The 21,210-nt window shown below is 45.0% G+C and overlaps 1 protein-coding gene across 2 annotated transcripts in view; it reads right to left on the bottom strand.

Moving 5' to 3' along the window:
* Positions 1–21,210, bottom strand: part of LOC147897400 (tRNA ligase 1-like) — a 301,136-nt gene that overhangs the window by 139,052 nt on the left and 140,874 nt on the right. The window contains exons 7-9 of one of the 2 annotated variants that reach the window (XM_087379969.1): positions 11,373–11,493; positions 11,097–11,203; positions 10,181–10,306 (exon numbers count right to left, since the gene is read on the bottom strand). In XM_087379969.1, coding sequence (XP_087236095.1) covers positions 10,181–10,306; positions 11,097–11,203; positions 11,373–11,493 — 354 coding nt within the window. The remainder of the gene's footprint in view (positions 1–10,180; positions 10,307–11,096; positions 11,204–11,372; positions 11,494–21,210) is intronic. The other variant, XM_087379970.1, reaches the window with a different exon arrangement.

The following is a 21,210-nucleotide window of genomic DNA, read 5'->3' as shown; positions in this document are numbered from 1 at the left end:
CCTTGAATTCAGCATGTTGCAAATAACTGTTGTTGATGATTAGATGTCGCCTTTGTGGCAATCTATCATCTGGCATCTTATGAAAAGATAACCGCAGCCATAGTGGTGCATGGTCTGAATGCACAAAGGCATAGTCAATCCACATTTTGCATGCGAAATCCCCATTTTGTTGTGGAGCAACACTCTCTCTCTCTCTCTCACACACTTTTTTTTTGTGAGAAGAAAGCTTTTATTTCTATATAATAATTACATTCATAGCTGCTTCAAAACGAAGTAGCTACTACTCAAGAAAAGATCTCAGTATAGGCTGTATACACATCCTGATCAATCAAACGAGTCTAAAAACAATCGTAGAATGATTGTTGCAGAGATCGTTTGAAAAAAAGAAAGGATGAAAATAGTGGATCACCAAAGACTCTATGATTTCTATCCATCGATAAAGTCCATAGGGTCCAATATCGCACCCATATAAAAAATAAATCAAAACCCTGTCTCTGGGGATGAAATCCAAACAACCAGAAAAATCAGCCAAAAGTAACAGTAGGAAATCGCTGTCGAAGCCTCTGTCTGATGAGAGCAATGAAATCAGAAGTATTTGGACAGGACCAAAAGACGTGGAGCACTGATTCAGTAGAGTGCGAGCATCTGTGACAAACAGCTGAAGCAATATGTCTGTGTGCGAGTAATTGTCCAGATGGAAAAATGCCAAGGAGAACTCGCCATAGAAAAAGCTGTTGTCGAAGAGGGACTTTGTAATGCCAAAGGAGACACAGCCTTTTTCTCCACCACTTCATTGGACGATCCATATGCCAAACAATATTTGCTCTGTTGGAAATCCAAGGTGGAGGTAATAACACTCTATACAATGATGACACTGTGAAATGTGAAAGCTTCAAAGGACGGACATATGAGGAAGGAGAGCGTAAAATCCAATCCTCAAGCCGATGCTGTATTTCTAAATGAGGTATCGGCAAGTACGGTTGGAGCATTGCTGAAATTTTATGCCATAAAGCACGATAATGAGCTCCCAAGCCGTATTTGCGAGCAGCCAAAGAAAAAGATAGAATTGTGCCATCATCGTGAAGTACATCCGCCATAGATAACATTGCTAATGCTTACATTGGAATTGAATATGCCAAATACACACAGCAGGATGTTCTGTTATTGCAAGTTGATATTGCCAAAGCTTTTGATACAGTTCAGTGGGATTTCATTTCATCGACTATGCAGGCTTTGGGTTTTGGCACAAAAATGCAGCAACTCATCAATTGGCTCTATCAAGATAGTGAAGCTGCCTGCATACTTTCAGGAGATATTTCTCCATCCTGGACTCTTGCTTGCTCTGTCAGACAAGGATGCCCACTGAGTGCTTTACTTTTTGCCATAGCCACTCATCCACTGCTTCAATATCTGGATCACCTCTTGGACATGGACCAGCTGCACGGTTTGGAGATCCATGGCAGTCGCAGCATGATTGCTCAAGCATATGCCGATGATTCTTTCTTTACTCCAAAAAATACTCGGGCTGATCTGTCCATGATTATGCATGCTCTTTCTACATATGGATTGGCTGCTGGCCTTCGGGTAAATTTTCAAAAATCAAAATTGTTGCCTTTACATCCACAGGACTGGCACAACCTTTTGTGGCCTAGGGAAATTGTTCCTGCTTCTCAATTCATTCGACATCTTGGTTATCCTTTAGGATGGGGACTCACCCGTTCACAACAAACTGATTGGGTGCTAGTAAAGTTGAGGGCAAAACTTGAATATTGGAAGCTTGCAACTTGACCATTACATGTTCGTCTGCGAATTACACAATCCATTTTGATAGCATACATACAATTTTATCTGCCTCTCACTATGTTTACTAAGGCAGATTTGGTTTCATTTATGTCAGCTATCATGGAAATTTTCTGGCGTTCAAAACATGGCAAGAAAAGTCTCAGATTACTCTCCATGCATCGTCTCTGTTCTCCAAAGATGCACGGGGGTCTGAACATTCTCAATATTCAAATGCATTTACTTGCTCACAGGGGGAAAATGATGATGCAATTTCTACAAGGAGATCAGCCTTGGGCTTTTATGATTCGCTCTCTCTTATTACATCTTCATACATCTGCTTTTGGAAATTGGCAGCCTACTCAGTGGGATTTCTTATTTGGCTCTATCCAAGGCAAGATCAAAGGATGCCCATTTGTTTCTTCTCTGCTTCTTGATTGGAAACACATTTTATCCCACTTGGAATGGAAAGGCAGGGACTCTCTCTTGGGCAACTCTTTGAGGGTAGAGAATCTCTTTTGGTCTAAAGTATTCCACCCACCTTTGGCCATACAAGAACCTCGACGTTCTTATTTTCTCTCCTTCAAAGGCATTTCTCTCTCTCTCTCACACACACACACACACACTTTTTTTTTTTTTTGGGTGAAATCTTTGATTAATTATATTATATGAGTAGCAACCTCAAAATAAGGTGCTACAATTACATCAACTAAAAATTTCAGTATATGCCAAAAAGACCTCATGATCTATGCAGCGTCTCTGCAAGCAATCAAAGAAAGATTGCTGCAGAGAACGCCTAAAAAAGCCAAACAGAGAGAAAGTAGGATCACCAAAGACTTTACAATTCCTAAATGTCCATAAAGTCCATAGTGCCCAGTAGCGAACCCAAACGAAGAAAAGATGAAACTCCGGTCTGGATGGATGAAACGCAAATAGCCAAAAGAACTTTCCAAACGGAACAGATGGGAATCTCGCTCACAGGCGCTGTCAAAGCAGATTCAAAAACTCATGAGAGCACGGACAATGCCAAAACAAGTGAGGCATAGTCTCTGAAGAAGCAGAACATATGTGGCAAAGTGCACGATCTCTCTCTCTCTCTCTCTCTCTCTCTCTCTCTCTCACACACACACACACACACACACTTTTTTTTTTTTTTGGGTGAAATCTTTGATTGATTATATTATATGAGTAGCAACCTCAAAATAAGGTGCTACAATTACATCAACTAAAAATTTCAGTATATGCCAAAAAGACCTCATGATCTATGCAGCGTGTCTGCAAGCAATCAAAGAAAGATTGCTGCAGAGAACGCCTAAAAAAGCCAAACAGAGAGAAAGTAGGATCACCAAAGACTTTACAATTCCTATATGTCCATAAAGTCCATAGTGCCCAGTAGCGAACCCAAACGAAGAAAAGATGAAACTCCGGTCTGGATGGATGAAACGCAAATAGCCAAAAGAACTTTCCAAACGGAACAGATGGGAATCTCGCTCACAGGCGCTGTCAAAGCAGATTCAAAAACTCATGAGAGCACGGACAATGCCAAAACAAGTGAGGCACAGTCTCTGAAGAAGCAGAACATATGTGGCAAAGTGCAGGAGCAATGTGTCGATGAGCTAATAGCTGTCCAGATGGAAACACTCCCAAAAGAACTCGCCAAAAGAAAACCTGTTGCCGAAGCGGTACTTTATAGGCCCAAAGTTGCTGTAATCTTTTCCTCCACCACTTGCCTAGGCGATGCATTCGCCAAATAGAGTCACCTCTCTCTGAAACCCAAGGTTGAGGCAAAAGGATTTTATACAATGCAAGTATAGTAGTCTGAGATAGCCTCAAAGGACAAAAAGAGGACCCTGGAGAAGTCAAAGTCCAATCTTCCAGCCGGTCCTGGAGTTCCAAAGGAGGAATCGGAACAAAAGGCAAAAGCATAGAAGTAATTTGTTGCGACAAAGGATGATAATGAGAGCCCAATCCATATGTAGTGGCTGCTAGAGAAAAGGGGAGCACAGTACCAACATCATCTATAACATTAGCAACTGAGGTGATGCCTTTAAACGACACAAAGTAGGAACGTCGAGGTTCCTGTAAAGCCAAGGGAGGCTTAAAGACTTTCGACCAGTGAATGCTTTCAGCTCTCCAAGAATTCCCAAGCAAAGATTGCCGTCCATTCCATTCCAAATGAGGAAGAACATGCTTCCAGTCAAGAAGCAAGCGGGAGACAAAAGGGCATCCAGGCAAAGTGCCATCAGTGCAGCCAAAAAAGAAATCCCAGTGATCGAGTTGCCAATGACCAAACGCAGAAATACTGATATGAGTGACCAGAGTCCTAATCATAAGAGCCCAAGGCTGATCACCTTATAGAAATTGCAGCAACATTTCCCCCCTATGGGCAAGAATATGCACATGAATATCGGTGATGTTCAATCCACCATGCATCTTGGGAGAACAAATGTGATGCATCAAAAGCAGCCTGAGACTTTTTTTGCCATGTTTGGATCACCAGAAGATTTCCATAAAGACAGACATGAAAGATGATTCAGGGCAAGCTCCTTTATTAGAGCTCATCCTGACTCTTTTTGGCAAAGAGAGCATTGGTGGTAAATCAAATCCTTCTAGCACTAGCATCATATATCGCATCGTGATGTTGCTTTCATAGGGGATGCATGGGGCAGCTTAGGCGCTTAGTATATAGCTTTTTCGGCAGGCTCAAATGGCATACGGAATACTCCGCTTAGGGTTGCTAGAGGATGTTAATTCTATCCTAGGCAAGGGGGAATTGGGCATCATTGATCCAGAGATGCAAAGCGCAAAGCAGAGCCATGTTAGGGAAGTTCATTGTTCCCTTGCTATGATTCTTGAAGCTCCTATTGCAACAACAAGGACTTCTAACAAAATGCCCCACCCAATGAGATAGTGGTAGCAGTCTCATTTGTATTCTCATTCGTTCCAGTCTCCAAGGCAGGGATGAGTTCAAGCAATATTCTCTAATTTGGCACTCTAATGTCAAAGACTAGGAGTGTCATATGTTGGGGTAGCACACACATTGGTTGGATATAGTGGGACAATGATGAGATCCTTGGGGGCTCGTGATCCAGACCAGACCAATTAGTGGTGTCAACACACTGAATACCATCCCAATAGCCTTGGCCACTCTTATGTAGAAGAGAATCCCACTTTCTAGAAAGAATCTTGGCTAAATCTAGCCAACTGCTGCCTTGCTATTCTTATAGGTACTCGAGCCCCGTGTTAGCCTGCTTCCCTTAATCCCACGGTCCCCTAACCCTACTAGATTAAGTCAACTAATCCAACAATTAGCAACCAAGCAAGTAACAATCGCCTCACGGTCTATGCAGCTTGCAGCTACGGGAGTTAAGCAGTGCTAGTATGCACAAGACTCTAGATGATTCTGATCACAAGGCGGCAAGTCTATAGAACATTTACTGCCATATTAGTACTCACTACATCTTTCATTACATCCTCCAGAATAACCTATGGAAGGTACACATCCATAGGACATGGATATCTCCTGCACATCCACATGGACTAATTTGGCCTTCTACAGAAAGCATTTCCTCCACTTAAGGGAGGACACCTTCATTCAGGCGCCAAGATACTTAGCAGACCCATACAGTATAGTTCACCATGGTCCATCTCAGGATCTCATCTTGTAGATTCCAGATCAAGGTCGGTTGTGAGATTGCAACCACATGACACTGCAGAGATTTCAGGATTTATACCTTCAAAGAAAAAGAAACTTCTATTAATGCTTGAAAACACCATACAAATAGCTTTCGAAAGGATATAAAAGAGACGGGTTGCCAACTATAGGACAGTCTGCCTTTTCCGGATCTCCGGCTTACTGTATATAGAGATTCCAAAATAGGAGCTAGCAACCACTATGGTGGTCTATCCATCCAGCAAATACCCCTCACAGAAAGGGTGTATACGAATTCTTGCAGGCCAGGCCTTGCAGAAACACTCTCGCCTTTCGACGGTCGCTCTCGACCCTGGAATACCATGCTCCCAACGGCGCGCGCAAAGTAAAAATGATGTCTTGCCAAATGGCAACCAAGGTAGCTGCCGGGGAGACCAGCTTACCTCCCATCACCCTACTACACTGCATCAGAAATCTCTATCCGGGAGATCTGCTGTCCATGTATCATGTATGCCGGTGAGACTGGATCAATCGAGAAAGCGTGTCCACAATCCTGAGGGAAGCCAATCATTGTCCCATTGTGCCCATCCAATGTGAGTCCGTTGACCCAGCATACGTCCCTCCAAATCCCTAACCTCTAGGTGCCATATGAGTGGCTGCCTCTCAAACTCCTCCCTACATGACGGGCTGGCCAGAATGAGTCCTCCTGCTAATCTCTGCCACACTCTATAGAGACTCCTCATCAATGGTGGAGAACCCTTCCCTGTCAAGGAAGCCTCAGAGAAAATCCAACTGTAAGACTGCCACCATCGACCTCATGTGCAAGTAGTGTTCCCAAGAAGCCTCTGCTGAAGGAGGAGCTTCCAGGTTCCACTCCTGGAGTGAGGTTTCTCACCACTAGCTTGCCAGCAGGGCTCTGCTTTGCACTCTGGATCAATGATGCCCAATGCACCCTGTCCCTCTGGCATGATCACCGTCTGCCAAGCCACCCTGGCTCTGGTACCAGGCCAAGGAGAGAAGGACCAAGTTAACCACCAACGCTCTACTTGCTAGTGAGAGTTTGGCTGAGCTCCAATAATACAAGAGCTTGCACCGAACGCTCTCTAGGACTGGTTTCAATTGCTGCTCTGCCGAAATGTCAATGCCAACCTGGAAGCCCAAGTACCTCGCTATCTCCCTATCCTCAACCAACAAATTTGGTCCAATTTATGTGAGCCTTGCATAAATGGGCAAGGCTCTCTAGACTCGATGTTGAGCCCTCCACAAAAAGGGCCGTATCATCTATAAACTCAAAGTCTAGGAGCTCCTCCTCCCACCGGATCAAAAGCCTCATCCCTGTGAGACCGAGTGCCTGGGAAAGCAGAAAGTAACCTAGGCCTTCAAAATAGCTAGGAGGCAAGAAGGCAGCCCTGCCTCACTGAACGAGAAAGAGAAAAGGCCTCTCTTGTGTGCCCCACAATGACCACTTGGCTAGAGCTGCCCGCATAGGGAGCTGAAACTCCTCTGCTCCATCTCTCTCAGAAGCCAAGTCTCTACATGGTACCCTCCAAAAAGGACCACTCTACTCTGTCATATGCCTTAAATCCAAAAGAAGAATGGCGAGAGGTTGTGACTCTTCCTTGGACCAATCCATTGCCTCCCAAAAAGTGAAGATGTTGTCTACGATGCTACGTTCCTGAACAAAACCTGTCTGTGTCTCATGGATGATGTCCGGTAGGTGAAGTCTCAACCACAGGCTCAAGACCTTGGCCAAGATCTTGTAAAACTTGTCCATAAGGGTAATCGGTCTCCACTGACGAATGTCTAATCTATCTCCTCCCTTCAGGATCAGACAAATCCAACCTCTACTCAAAGAATCTGGAAGGGAGCCTAAGTCGAAAATGTCTTGACAGGCCAACCTGAGTGGGGTAGAAATATGCTCCCAAAAGCACCTAAATAAGCTTGGGGTCAGGCCGTCCTCTCTAGGGCAATTCTGAGTTGGTAGGGCCTGTAAGGCCTCCCAAAGCTCCTCATCAGTAAATTGCACCTCCAGTCGTCTGCTCAAACTCTATCTGGCGATTGAAGGAACATGCTCCCATACCACATGTCTAGCCAAGAGAGTCGTGGGTGACTCCTCCGACTGAAATTGCTGGCGTACAAGTCTGTGGTCAACTCGAGTATCTCTTGTGGGTCCCATGTGCATATGTCCTTGCGAGTCCTGGAGTCACTGAAGCTGAATCCCTACCAACCGTGGTCTTGTGGGCTGAAAGAACTACCTGATCATCCTATCCCCATGCTAGACCCATCTGGCCTGGGATGAGTGGTACAAAAACTCTGCTCTACGGACCTCCAACTCTTGTAGCTCCAAACATGCACACTCGAGGCAGTCCCTGAGGATCTTAGAACCTGTTCCCTAAGCCTCTCTACGGATGCTAGGTCTCGACGAAGTGCTCTCTCACGCTCCCGAAGAGCAGTCTCTGCCTAAAGGCCTAGGACTAGAGCTCTTGGCTACGCTGCTAAATCGCCTCAACCAATCACACCGCCCAGCCCTCTCTAGATACCGCCTCAGTTGTCGCCAAATGTCCACTATGACTTGTTGCTATACCTCCACCCATTCCTGAATCAAGAGGAAGTCAACTAGACGACCTACCAATGCCCGCTGTAATTCTTGGCGAAGAATCAAATATTGTGGTTGACTATGTGCATGGTCATGAAGCCCATGCATGTTCCAACTCACCAGGGTCAAACTCATAAGGATGGGGTGGTAGAGAACAAGACTCTCCTGTGTGCCGAAGCCTGCTCTAGGAAACCAGATCTCTGTGATTTTGAAGGGGGTTGGGAGGGCGAGTAATCTGTATCCGTGCACCATCGGCGCCATTGGCTCAACCCCTACCTTCCGTGCCTAGTACATCATGAAAGAAACATCTACATGAGCCTGCTCCAGGAAACCAGATCTCTGTGATTTCGAAGGGGGTTTGGAGGGCGAGTAATCTGTATCCGTGCGCCATTGGCTCAATCCCTACCTTCCGTGCCTAGTACATCATGAAAGAAACATCTACATTGAAAAGGTCAGCACACTGCTGGAGCGTCCAATAATGAGGCTAAGTGAGTACAACCTCATGTGGCAAACCAATCACTCCTACTACTAATCTTGATACGGCTTCGTTGGGGAGAAGCCACGCTGAAAATGCGTCGAAGCACCATGGGCGAGCCACGAGTCCATCCCCTATGTCCCATCCACTCGTCCATCATCTCGTACACCCAATGCTCCATCATCTTGTTGAATAGTTTCGGAGTCCGCTTCTCCACACCTAAGGAGGAAAATCGGAGGACCCGAACTGGGTGGGTGCACGATCCTACCACACTATTACCCCCTTTTGAGGCTGTAAGATCAGAATAGTAAGTTCCAACAGCATGGGATACGTGTCTCGGATTTTCAAATAGTTCCATGGTCCCAATGTCCAGAACTCCCTCAAGAAAGGCAGCCTAGCTCGCAGGCGGTGATCTGAGGACTGGGCAGCTGCTCCCTCTTCCCAAGAGGCTTGTGAGGAAGCTGTGTCCTACATGCCAAGGGAGTTGACCCTGCTTGCGTGGAGAGGCCAGCGAGGAGGCTTTAGCCTTGCCCTTACTCAAGGACGGTGGGTCAGCAACAGATCCGAAAGGGACACACGAGGAAGAGGCACCAGGTGAAACTATCGTTGTTGGGGGGGAAGGGGGCATGGGGGGAGGGGGGGGCGAGTGGTGAGGGTAATCATGATGTGGGGGGAGGGAGAAGCAGGGAGCGGGAGGGGAGGTGGAGGAGGGGGGTGGGGGGGGGGGACAGGTCCGAGAGGGACAGGGGGAAAGGGAGGGGGGGAGGCTGAGAAGGATCTGTCACTGTCGAGGTCAAGGGCTGTTGTGGCGTGGGTGCATGAGGGCTCTGGTCTCCTCCTTTGAGGTTGAGGGAGGACTGATCTAGGGTATGGAGGTCTCTAGGGCTCCAAAAACTGTTGGTAGATTGGGGTTTTCTTGAGGGCACTCTTCTACAATTCGGATTTTCAGATGCATGGATTAGAGGGGTGGCCTCCAATTGCATGGTGTATCCCATATGGAGCTTGCTCTAACGGTTTTCTTGAATACTTAATAGAAGTCTCTTTTTGCCCCCAAAAAAAAAAAAGGTGCACCTCTTTTCCCTGCACTTGCAAGGCTGCAAGAAGCATTGACTTTCACTAACATGTGCTGAAGGTTGGTAGTAATCTCCACCTATAAAAAATTCATTTGGATGCAAATTTTGAAACCACCAGTGTTTTCCAGTCTTTCGATTTGCAAGGAAGAGAACCGAAACCAAGAGCAATGTAGAACAAAGCATGGATGGATGGTTCCATTATCACATGAGACCAGAGTCCATTATTGAGAACACTTTCTTGAGACAGGATAGCAAATCGCCATGTAGAGAAATTAATCTTTTATGTTACACGATGTAATAGTATTACTCAAAACTAAAACAATAGACAAAACCAACAAGAGTTGAAAACAAAAGAGTGCACATTACACTGTGACGCTGCACAAAAACTAGATTATACATACTAATTCATGTCATTTCACTGTCTTACTTTATGCATCCAATAACCCCCCTCCTAAAATCACTGAAACCTGTCCTTTGTGTTTCATACAAGCAGCGTTTGTTCCTTTCCATAAAATCCCATGTGCAAGTCAATGAACGCTCACTATGGTCAAGACACTGTTTAATTCAGATGTACACTTAAAAGTTGATGTTGTGTAGACTTTTACCTTCGAGGACAAACAGAGGAAATGCCTCAAGCACCTTTTGGAGACGTAATACACTTTGAGGACTCACTATTCTTGCTACCAAGCCTTCCAAAATTTCTCCTTGTACCTCCATATGACTTTTAGTAGCTACAAATGACAATAATATAAAAGAGTGAGAAAATGTAAACTTTTGAAAAAATAAAATACAAGTACTTTTAAGGCACCAAAAACAGAAAGACAGAGTAGAACTGGTCATGTTTTGAAAGAACAAACTAGATTGTAAATATTCCCTGAGTTTTACATATTCCATGCCTTGCAGGATTTTGAAGTCAAAATAGTTTACATCCAGGCTTTAGAAAGAAGAGTTTACCAGCTTTTTGTACCAGTGAGATATATATTAACACGAGGCCAAATTTGGGTTTTCAAAAAAAGCTTAATTGAAAAGTAAAAATTTATGGGAAAACACATGGGAGTGTAGAAAGATCAGGAATTATGTTGCACTTTTTGTCCAATATTCGAAGTACCATCAAGGAAGGTGGGGGGGGTGTGATAAGATCCAGTTGTAATGCAGTAGAAAAATGCACGAAAGGAGACGCTAAATGCTATAACGGATGTAAATTGGATCTTAGGAAGAAAACTACATAATGCAAAAGGACTACTTTTCAATGGAGCTCTGCACCACATTAAGGATTGAAAGCCACCTCACAACCAACCCAGACTACCATATAGTGCAGCTATCGGTATGATACTTGACAAAGCCATCTCATCTAGACAACGAAGAGTAAAAGATAAAAAGAAAGCCTACCTTGTGCCAGCCCAAAAGATGTTTGATTCAATTACCTAGTATGCATGGTTGCATTGAAAATACACAACCTACCTCACAAGAAAATGTCTATGGATAGATGAACAAAATATTGAAAGTACAAGCATGAGCTACCTGGCACAGACATATCTGCAATCTGATCGTTGACCTTGCTCACACTGCTTGCTGTACCTTCCTCGCAAAGTGCATCATATGCAGTGAAAAAGGATGTAGCCGATCTCCTTCGATCAATTAAGTAAGCACCATCAGTGCTTATAAATGCCATCAATAAAGGTCAATTTCTTTACCATTTTCAATATATTTGAATAAACTTAATCTTTGCCATAGGCCAAGAGCATCGTAACAATCGCATGACATGAAAAGGATAGGGCAAATGCACACAAGAATTACCTTGATGAGAAAAGCCAAACATGATTGGTTGGAAGCCTCCATTGGCGACAAAAACCAATAAGATCCGAAGTTGAATAAAAGCGAGGCTTACTACGTAGATCAGTGACCGCAGTGACAACCACTGCCATAGGAAAATAAAACAGTCATTCCTTAACAGGAAAAAGCCATAATGTGATAAAAATTAGCGTATAGCACAAGAACCTTTGCATATCTTCACTGCTATTCGAATTTTAAAGTGGGTATACAATACAGGAATCACATCTGCTTCGAGCTCTGCCTTTACTTTTTGTTACCACCCATACCCCAAAGGAAAATGAGACCAACCAATAGGGAATATGGACAACCAATCAAACAAGAAAATTTACAATGAAAAGGTGTTTGTTCTTTTACTAATCTTTTGAAGGTATATACACATTTATAAGACTACCCAAACCAGTGATGTTCGGAAGATTTCATTCATGAGGTACTCAGACACCGCGAGAGGATACTTCGAGCACGGAGACAGGAGCATACTTTTTCCTTGGCTGATCCCTCTCAGAGCTCTATCACGAAGTTTTTTCAGCCAGATCACATGGACCCTCACGAGACGAGGCCTCAACATGACCGTGACCAAGAGCCAGTGACCCGACAGCTCAGACAGAGGAGGGTTGACACATAGATCACACTTGGGGATATCCCCTCCCTGTTTAGAGTCGGAGCCCGACCGATAGGGGTCACTGTAGCCTTGGTTAGACGCAGAGCTATGACTAGGAGACGTGCCAGGGCTGCATCTGTGAGTGGCTGACAACACTCTATCGTTGATTTCATGCCCCCATTGCCTTATCCACCTTGATGCCCTGATGATGATGAGATTGATATGAAGTCTACCACTGACATGACTATGTTGTACTTAGGACTTAGTACTACCATTCTGCATTTTTTTGCATTTTGCATTGGAGTGGATGCTCTTTTAGTAGCTCCACCACCATAGCTCATTTGTACCAGGTTTTTCACAGTCTCATAGACCCATCGGTCTTCCAAAGACTTTAATAAAATTTCTTTATTTATCTCTCTCTCTCTCTCTCCCCCCCCCCCCCCTCCCTCTCCCTCCCTCGTTGAATATTCTACGGACATCACTCTGACCTAGCTCAAACAAAGGAATGCTGGACTCACTAAAGTGAAGGAGGTGTGTACAGTGGGCGAATGGTAATATATCTGATGTTACAAGTTTATGATTTCTTCTCAAAAGTGAAAGATGACCACCTTTATATTTCACAAGGCCATTGGTTGGGCTCAATAGTAATCACAACCTCCTGAAATCCTCCTCCAGGATTTTGAGAAGGCATATGAGAGGGTAGATTGGGCTTTACTAGAGGGCAACATGAGCACACATGGCTTTTGAACACAATGGATCTAGGGCTTTGTCGAGGGATATAGCATCAATTGGCCTTGTCAATGAATGAGAAAGAGAGGCCTTTCATGGGATTGAGGAGAAGAGTACCACGTGTCACAAAAGAATTTATCACACATATGATGGGTTGTGGAGTGGCCTTGGATTGTATTTAAGCACTTTCATTTGGGGAATGGCTGTCTTGAGTTGTTTCCACAATTTAGTCCTTCTCCAAGTTTTTAGGCTGTTTTGAGTTGTTTCCGCAATTTAGTCCTCCAAGTTTTTAGGCCCTAGTCTACGACATCTTTGGTGATCCTTAGTTGGGGAGGCTTTGTCCCCCCCCCCATTCTTACCCACTCTGATAGTAGGTCAATTGTCCATGTATCTATGGTAGGCAAGGTTTCGTAGGTTCAACATTATCCTAGCTTGTGTGGTTTCTGTTCTTCCCACTGTGGTGGCCTTATCCATTTCCGCTTTCGTTTTCTTTCCCTCTTCACTTTTGCCTTTCATTGCTCGAGGATGTGATCTAAGTCACATGATCAGTCTGGAAGCCTACCTATCCATCACCTCTGAGTCCTTGAGCTCTGCAAACTGGCGACCATGTGTGTCAAGCACTAATGCATAAATCTTGGACATGACATACATAAATGGTCCTGTAGTTTTTAGAGCTCAAGGGGTCCCCTTCTTTGTGAATAGCAATGATAGTGTTAAGGGTCCACGTGTTAGGGCAACCGCTTCGTTGAAAAGATTTGCTACAATTGAGGCCATAGTACTTAGATCTTGGACGTGACATACCAAATCATAATGTCATGTGGTTTTTCGAGCTCATGGGATGATTGTATGATGTATCCTTAGCACCAATGTGCTCCTTTACTAATGATTTCCGCTTCCCTCACATACGTCACTTGTAATCATGCCACTATCATTGAATGAAATTCGTTATCGTATTCGTGGCAGTTGTCTTTCTTGTTGGAAGCGCTCAAGATGCTTTGAAGACAGCCTACAATAGTTGATTCTAGGAGGCTAGCCTCTACTTAAAATGCCTTGGTGGAGTAGCTAGCCTCTACTTAGATGTCTTGGTGCATTCTCAAGTGGAAACATTATTGAGCATGTCTTGGCACATTAACTAGTGGAAACATTATTGAGGAAAGCAACAAAATGTCTTTGAAGTGAAGAGTGTGCCTATTATTTGGGTGCGGGTACTCCTTCGCCTTGAACAGTTCATATTGTCTATGGACACTTATTCTTTTGCTGTAATCTGTGCTCAGGAACTTGTGGCTGATGGAATTCGTCTTGTAGCATCTGTGTGTACTGGAGCAGCCATAGCAAGTTTGTAATATTTTCTTTCATTGGATGTAAGGGATCACTATTAATTAATAGTAATCGGGTAGATTTAGAAAGATCCCACAAGGACTTTAATACAATCATATCATCTCTCTATGGTGACCACTTCTTGAGAGTGTCACAGGATGGAGTGATCATCAGACCCCGGTATTTGGAGGTCAGGCGAGTCTCACATGCCCTTAGGATTGCCATCGGGCAGATGCAAGTCTCATTCCATCAGCTGAGGATTGAGGCAAGGAGAGCAGCAAGCACACCTAGGCTCTATGCACATTGGGTGAGATAGAGACGGAGGAGAATTTCTTATGCACCTTTCCGGCTTACTATGAGATCCTAGGACGCTATCACTGCCTCTTCCAGAAGAGCCTTGGATTCGGGTCTCTCTCCAAATTGATTCACTTTTAGGACTAGGTTTGCGTCGGTCTCTATTTGATGGAGATGAGGCGTCATAGAGAGACCCTTCTACGTCAGATCACAGAGCGAGGTAGAGATGTTTAGCAGAGACACTGCTGGATTGAGCTCAGCTACATGTCACAGACTTCTACGCATTCGAGTCTGCTCCTGGGCATGTCGAGATAGTAGAGGAGGAGATCCGACATGAGGGTAGCATAGACAAGGGAGCTGAGATGACGAAAAAGAGGGATACAGCCAAATCCAGAGATGTAGGAGCCACCCATGATGCAGCAATAGACCAGCGCAGGCACGATGGAGGCCCAGCCCACTACAGTTCTTGTTGCAGGTATTCAAGTTCAAGCCATTCCAACCATGTGACAACTATGTCGGCGAGTTGACCAGATGACAACTATGTCAGCGAGCTGACAAGGTAACAACTATGTCGGCGAGCTGACAAGGTGACAACTATGTTGGAGAGTTAACCAAGTGACAACTATGTCAGCGAGCTCACAAGGTGACAACTGTCGCCATGTCGACCAGTTGACAACTACAACTAGAGATAACCATGGTCACTTGTGTACCATCATGAGATCTTTTGCGAGTCCACCTAAGTGATCATCTCAAAACTATGTGAATGGTGGTGCAGAGGGGCAGCCAGCCAGGAGCTGCCCATGGAGAAGATAAGTGCACACCGATAAGAGTCAAAGGGCTAAGTGGCACATAGTGGACCACAGAGAGGTGCACATGGGGTAATTATATCACCAACTCGGAGGAGGCTAGCGAGTCACCACCAATGGGGAGATGGAACGGCTAAGAGAGATAGAGCCACCACCAATGGGGAGAACGGGATAAGATTCTTAGCAAGGGACCCTCCACAGGCAGTTGAGGGGATGAAGGTGTGGGAAAAGGAGGGGAAGGGGCATTCGAGGATTGTAAGGGGAACAGGAGAGTCACAAGGAGGTGAGCTCTCCTAGTGTAACATTGTGGTGTCCTACTAGTGTACTTCTCTTCTACTATGAATACTATACTTCCCTCCATCTCCCATCTCTGTTTGCAATTGTAGCTCTCCTTCACCCTATGTATTTCCCTCTTTATCCCCCTTCACTTGGTATAATGGACCTTGCGTCATGTGGCTTGAGTTCTCTTGCCTTCATGTTGAAGGATGGCTCTTGTGACTTTATTTTGCTATGCTTGCATCACTCGCTCCCACCCTCGGTGGCACCATTGTCCTCGTGCGTTCTATCATTGACAACACTGTCCAGCATGCACCATCGGTGACACTAGTGGCACTTCCCTACTTGCTCCTCACACCAGTGGCCCTAGGCCTCCGGTAACACTTCCAAAATCGGTAGGAATCCCCCCTCAGACAGTTTATGGCAATCACGGTGCGACACCACTGGTGTTCAATAGCATGAGTGAAGTGTGTGTTTAGGGTCCTAGAGAGAAAGGTCTTATTCTGAGTAGTTATGAAACCTTTGAAGGAGCTAGTGAGAGAACTAGGAGGTATTTGAGGAGAGTGGAGAAAAGACTCCCGGCAGACCAAACTGGGTACAAGAAGCATTACGTGCGAAGTTCATTCGCGAAGTCCTCAGAGCAAGCACAAAGTGAGCCCATGGAGCAATAGCCAGAGCAAGTAACTTTATCGACACTCTTATTGACTTAGATCAACAGGACCCATTGTGCTCATATCCGAACTCTGGAGAAGAAGAAGTACAAAGTGGAGAGCGGGTGAAAGAGGAAGGTACGAAGGACGAAGGCTCTACAGGGACTCATCAAGGTCAAGACAACCCCTCTCCTCCTCTTGCAATGATGTCTTCATCAACAACCACTTCTGCGGGAGTGGTAACTCCCTCTTCTCCTGACTCAACATCTGTTGGTCAAGCCGCTATCCCATCGGTTATGCATAGCTCCGGGTTCCTAGCAAATCTTACTTCTACATCTATCCCACTCGGGAGTACTTTTGCTCTGGCCATGCCTTTACCTACCATGACTTCAACTCCGTCCCTCTCATTCCCAACTGCTCTCCCATCCTCTTTAACCCCCACATCTTCTATGTTCTCACCCGTTCCCTCTACAACTCTGAGGTCCTCTGCGTATGCAGTAGCATCTGTGTGCACTTCCTCTATGGCTACATAAGTAGTGACTTCCCCATTATGGTCCTCCTTCTGCCTCATCCTCCAGAGCACCCACACTCATTACAGCTCCATCGGGAGGCTCTCTAACTCTTGCACCTGCTTTAGCCTCTGGGGTGGGGATGGTGGTTCTCAGTCTTGCAGAAAGAGCTAGACTTCTCAAGTTACTCAACAAGGTCCATGTGAAGACTCAAAAGTTCAAAGGCCACCTCCATGAGGATACGAAAGCTCATGTAAGGAAATTCCTCACGGCATGTAGAGCTAAAGATGTGGAGAACAAGCATGCATTTCTTCACATCTTCCCTCGTCATTGGAGGATGTTGCTGATGTATGGTACAATCAGTTTCCCCTGATTATTTCCAAACTCAGACAGACCTAAGGGAGGAATTCTTAAGCACTTTCAAGTTGGAAAAGTTCAAACATATGATTGTCTAGGAGTTGTCCATTGATACCATGAAGCTTCGCAAAAGCATCTTGGAGATGTACACAAGGATGAGGGTCCTAGCCGCGAAGATGTCTGTGCCACCCAACAATGCCATCATGAAGGGGTGGTTTTTGAAGGTAGGCAGCTGATCCGGAATCTTAGCTTCATCCAGGTGTCACTGGAGGTGCTATTGATATCCTTTTTATCCAGGAACACAAGTTGGATGCCAGTGATTGCTCTAAGTCTGGCAAACTTCTTTTAGGACATACCTTCTGGTTGCCTGCTATGGGCACAAGGGGAGGTACTTACATTTCGGTCTCTCCTTCTATTCTACCCTTGGTTGCTGGTCATGGTATTATCTCCCCCTCTAGAGTTCAATGGATCATTATTTTGATTGGAGGGCGTAAGATTGGTCTTCTCAATCTATATGCCCCCAACGACAGAGGGAAGCAAGTCTCCTTTTGGAAGGAGTTACTATCTTGGGCCCCCATTGCAGATTCTTGGATCATTGGTAGCAATTTCAACATGGTTGAGTTGTCATCAGACAAAAAAGGGAGGCAGACAGGGTGGAATTCATTCTTTGGAGAGGGCAACCTAGGATGCCTTTCTCTTTCAGTACAGTGGCAGGGACACTTGGTTTGATGATGCCTTTCATGTTATGCCATAGTCACTCCTGTACTCTTGGTCAAACACGAGAGTACACATGCCCATCCATGAACGTATTGACAGATTTTATGTAGACGATTGGGCACTTGACAGAGTTACCACCTCAGATCATTTTCCAATGGTGTTGCAGATTCTAGAGCCTCATTGGAGAGGACGCTCTGCCAGTGTCAGGATTCCGGATGCTTTTTATGCAGAGGAGAGCCTCACGGAGGATATTTTACAGATTTGGGTTTCTCACATACAGGGTGGAGTTGTCCGCCCATCTCATGTAGCTGCAGCCTTATCCGGAATTAGTGACTATTATCATACAGTAGCTGATTCCAAGAGACGTGAGATTGGTATACGCCAACAGTTAGCGTCTCTTCAGAGGGAAGAGCAAAAGAGGCCCACAGATGCTTGGATTCAGGAGCGCCTTGCTGCAGCAAGGGCTCATATACAGATATTGTTGGATCAGAGAGCAGAGTATGCCTTTTATGGACGGGAATCCTTTTGGATTTAGATGGGTGGCAGGGTCAACAAACACTTTTTCTCTACTCATGGGCCCAGACATAGTAGAGATAGTGTCTCGCAGCTTGTTGACTCGGACGGGGTATTACAGTCAGATCCTGATGCCGTCATGCATGTAGCTTCAGATTTTTTTGCATCCCTGTTTACTCCAGATCCGGACACACAGACCATAGATGATGCCAGAGAGGTTATTTGGCAGTGTATCCCTGTATTGGTGAAGGATGAGATGTATGTTTCTCTTGATGCACCTTTCACCAATGCAGAATTCAAGACTGCATTACTTGCCCTTCACAAGGGCAAGTGCCCAAGTTCGGATGGACTTACCCCTTCTTTTTTTATTACTTTTTGGGAGCAGATTGGTGATCACATTACATCAGCCCTGCAAGGCGTGTGGGACTCTGATGAGATGCCTGACTCACTTATAGATGGTCTCATTCATCTCATCCCAAAGGGGGGTAATAGGAATCTAGTATCACAATGGAGACCCATCACTCTATTGGGCACTTTTTACAAGATTCTGGCAAAAACCATCAGTCAGCGCCTACAAGTTTTTCTTCCAGATTTGATTCATGACACACAGACGGGGTTTGTGCATGGCAGAAGTATTTTCGATAATATTTTCTCATTTTGGGAGGCCTCAGAATGGGCCATGCAGAGTCGCCAGAGGTTGGCCATTCTACTCTTGGACTTTAAGAAAGCTTATGACAGAGTAGACTGGGAATTTTCTATTATCTCTAATTTCTTTTCTTATTTTTTCATAATTTCTCCTATTACCTTTTCCTTTGAATCCCCTCTATCTCGCTTTGGTTTTTCAAATCAGCCCATAGCCAGGTGCTTATTGGGGGGGTAAGAGGGGACAGATTTCAGATCGGTAGATCAGTCCGCCAAGGATGTCCTCTTGCCCCTTTTCTTTTTCTGTTTGTGACGGAAGCTATGAGTATCTACCTTATATCTCAAGCTGATATTTATGGGCTGAGGCTTCCTCTCCGCCGGGAAGAAGAGCTCCTGGATAGTGAGTTAGCAAATGACACGGCTGTTTTTTTGGATGCGTCCCCTAGGACACTCACTTCCTTCCAAACAGCCTTGGATTTATTTTGCACGGCTGCAGGTGCACACATTAATTGGCATAAATCCAATGGTTTTTGGATTTGTGTATGTGCCTTGTAGGCATAGTTATAGGCACTTAGTTTATTTTGTGCCTTTTATGTCACATAGGACACTTAGTCCAATGTGATACCTAGGACACTTAGTCCTAGGGTCTAGCTACAAGTACTATGTACTTTCTTTTCATAATACTCTAGTTGACGTGACGAAGACTCTTGTGCCTTGTACTTGCTCTCTCGTTTATCGATCGACTTGTATCTTGCCCATGGATTTGCATTCACTTCTTCATCTGTACAGCCCCGTACGACTGTATGGATGCCCGCACACAGCCTGCACACAGGACGTACAGCCGTACAAAAGGTTCCGTACCTGCTCCGTAATGCGTTGTACACTTTCCGTACAGCCGTATGCCTTGCTTTGTAATGTGCTTCGAACCTGTTCCGTACAGTTTCGTACCTGCTCCGTACATGCATTCCATACAGCCACGTGCTTTCGCTGTACATTGTACTTGCAACGTACATCGTACATAGTACTTGATCCGTACGTTTGTACGTACACCGTACATTGGACACTTGTACCGTCCATACATAGCAGCTGTCCGTACAGCCCGTACTTGTCCCAGGAGTTTCGTACAGGTTTGGCACGTGTGAAGTCATTTACAAGACTTTGGCAAAATTTCGGGGCTTTCAATACCTTTCATGTCCTCTAGTTGCAACTTCTTGCAAGAACACTAGAGATTTGGGATTTGGTGTGCAATTTCTTGTTTGATTGTAGTATATTTGGGTCAGATTGCAGGATATTGAGTCACATTTGCACGACATTGGGTCAGATTATCCTACATTGGGTCACACTTGCAAAAATCTCAGCAAAATTTGGGGCTTTTCTGCATTTGCACTCTCTTTGGCCTATTTGCCCTCATTAGATTTGAGGCTTTTGCCAAAATTTTCTGTTTTTTGCAGTGAACATTGCCTGACACAGTCACATTTGGGTCAACTCTGCATTTGCCCTTTGATTTGGGTTGGAAATTTGCAGAACATTTATTTGCAGATATTTGCTGTCATTTTTGGACAGCCAGCTCCTTGCAGTGATAGCCTTGAGGCTTTTGGGTTTTCAGGTCTTTTTCAGGGTATCCCATTTGCAATGGCTGGCAACAATCATGATCTATTTGGCATTCTTCGTGAAGATGATAAGTTGGATGGCACCAACTATCCGATGTGGTCTTATCTCATGAAACGTATTCTTGTTGCAAGGCACTTTTGGAATATTGTTTCTGGGTTGATCAGCCAATGCTATAGTGATGGCCTCTACTGTTGGTCCCTTTGCAGAGGGTACTCCTCCTGATGCCTTATCTTCTAGCACCCTTGCTGCTGCTCCCTCCCCAACTCAGGAACAATCAAGATGGGATGCAAGAGATGCAAATTCTTGTATTGCTTTATCATGCAAGAGAATCATTATTCCACACATCCGGTCTTGCAGGCATCCGGTCTTACAGGACATCAAAGGATGCTTGGGACAAATTGGCTTCTCTTTATCAGATTCGCAATGAGGCACGTGTTGCATATTTAAGAAGGCAATTGCAGGAAGTCAGTATGAATGAAGGTGACTCTATGGATGCATACCTAACAAAGGTCATGGAACAACTTGCCAATATTGTTGAGGTGGTGCCAAATTCTCAACTTTTCAGTACCACATTGAATGCACTACCAGATACATATCAAGGGTTTGCTACAACCCTTCGATTAGTGGCCATGGGTAATCCAGACCACTACTCTTTTGATCAGCTAGTCACATTGCTTTTGCAGGAAGAGCAAAGTCGAGCCAACAAACAAGCTATTCTTCCTGATCATGCATTTGCTTCACAGCAGACAGGAAGAGGCAAGGCTTCCAAGCCCATGGGCAAGC

This window comes from Dipteris shenzhenensis, chromosome 10 (assembly GCF_047967505.1).
Source record: "Dipteris shenzhenensis isolate YYH24624 ecotype China chromosome 10, Dip_SZ_1.0, whole genome shotgun sequence".
NCBI lineage: Eukaryota > Viridiplantae > Streptophyta > Polypodiopsida > Gleicheniales > Dipteridaceae > Dipteris > Dipteris shenzhenensis.
The sequence above is the reverse complement of the archived record's forward strand: the minus strand, read 5'-3'. Positions and strand labels throughout refer to the sequence as shown.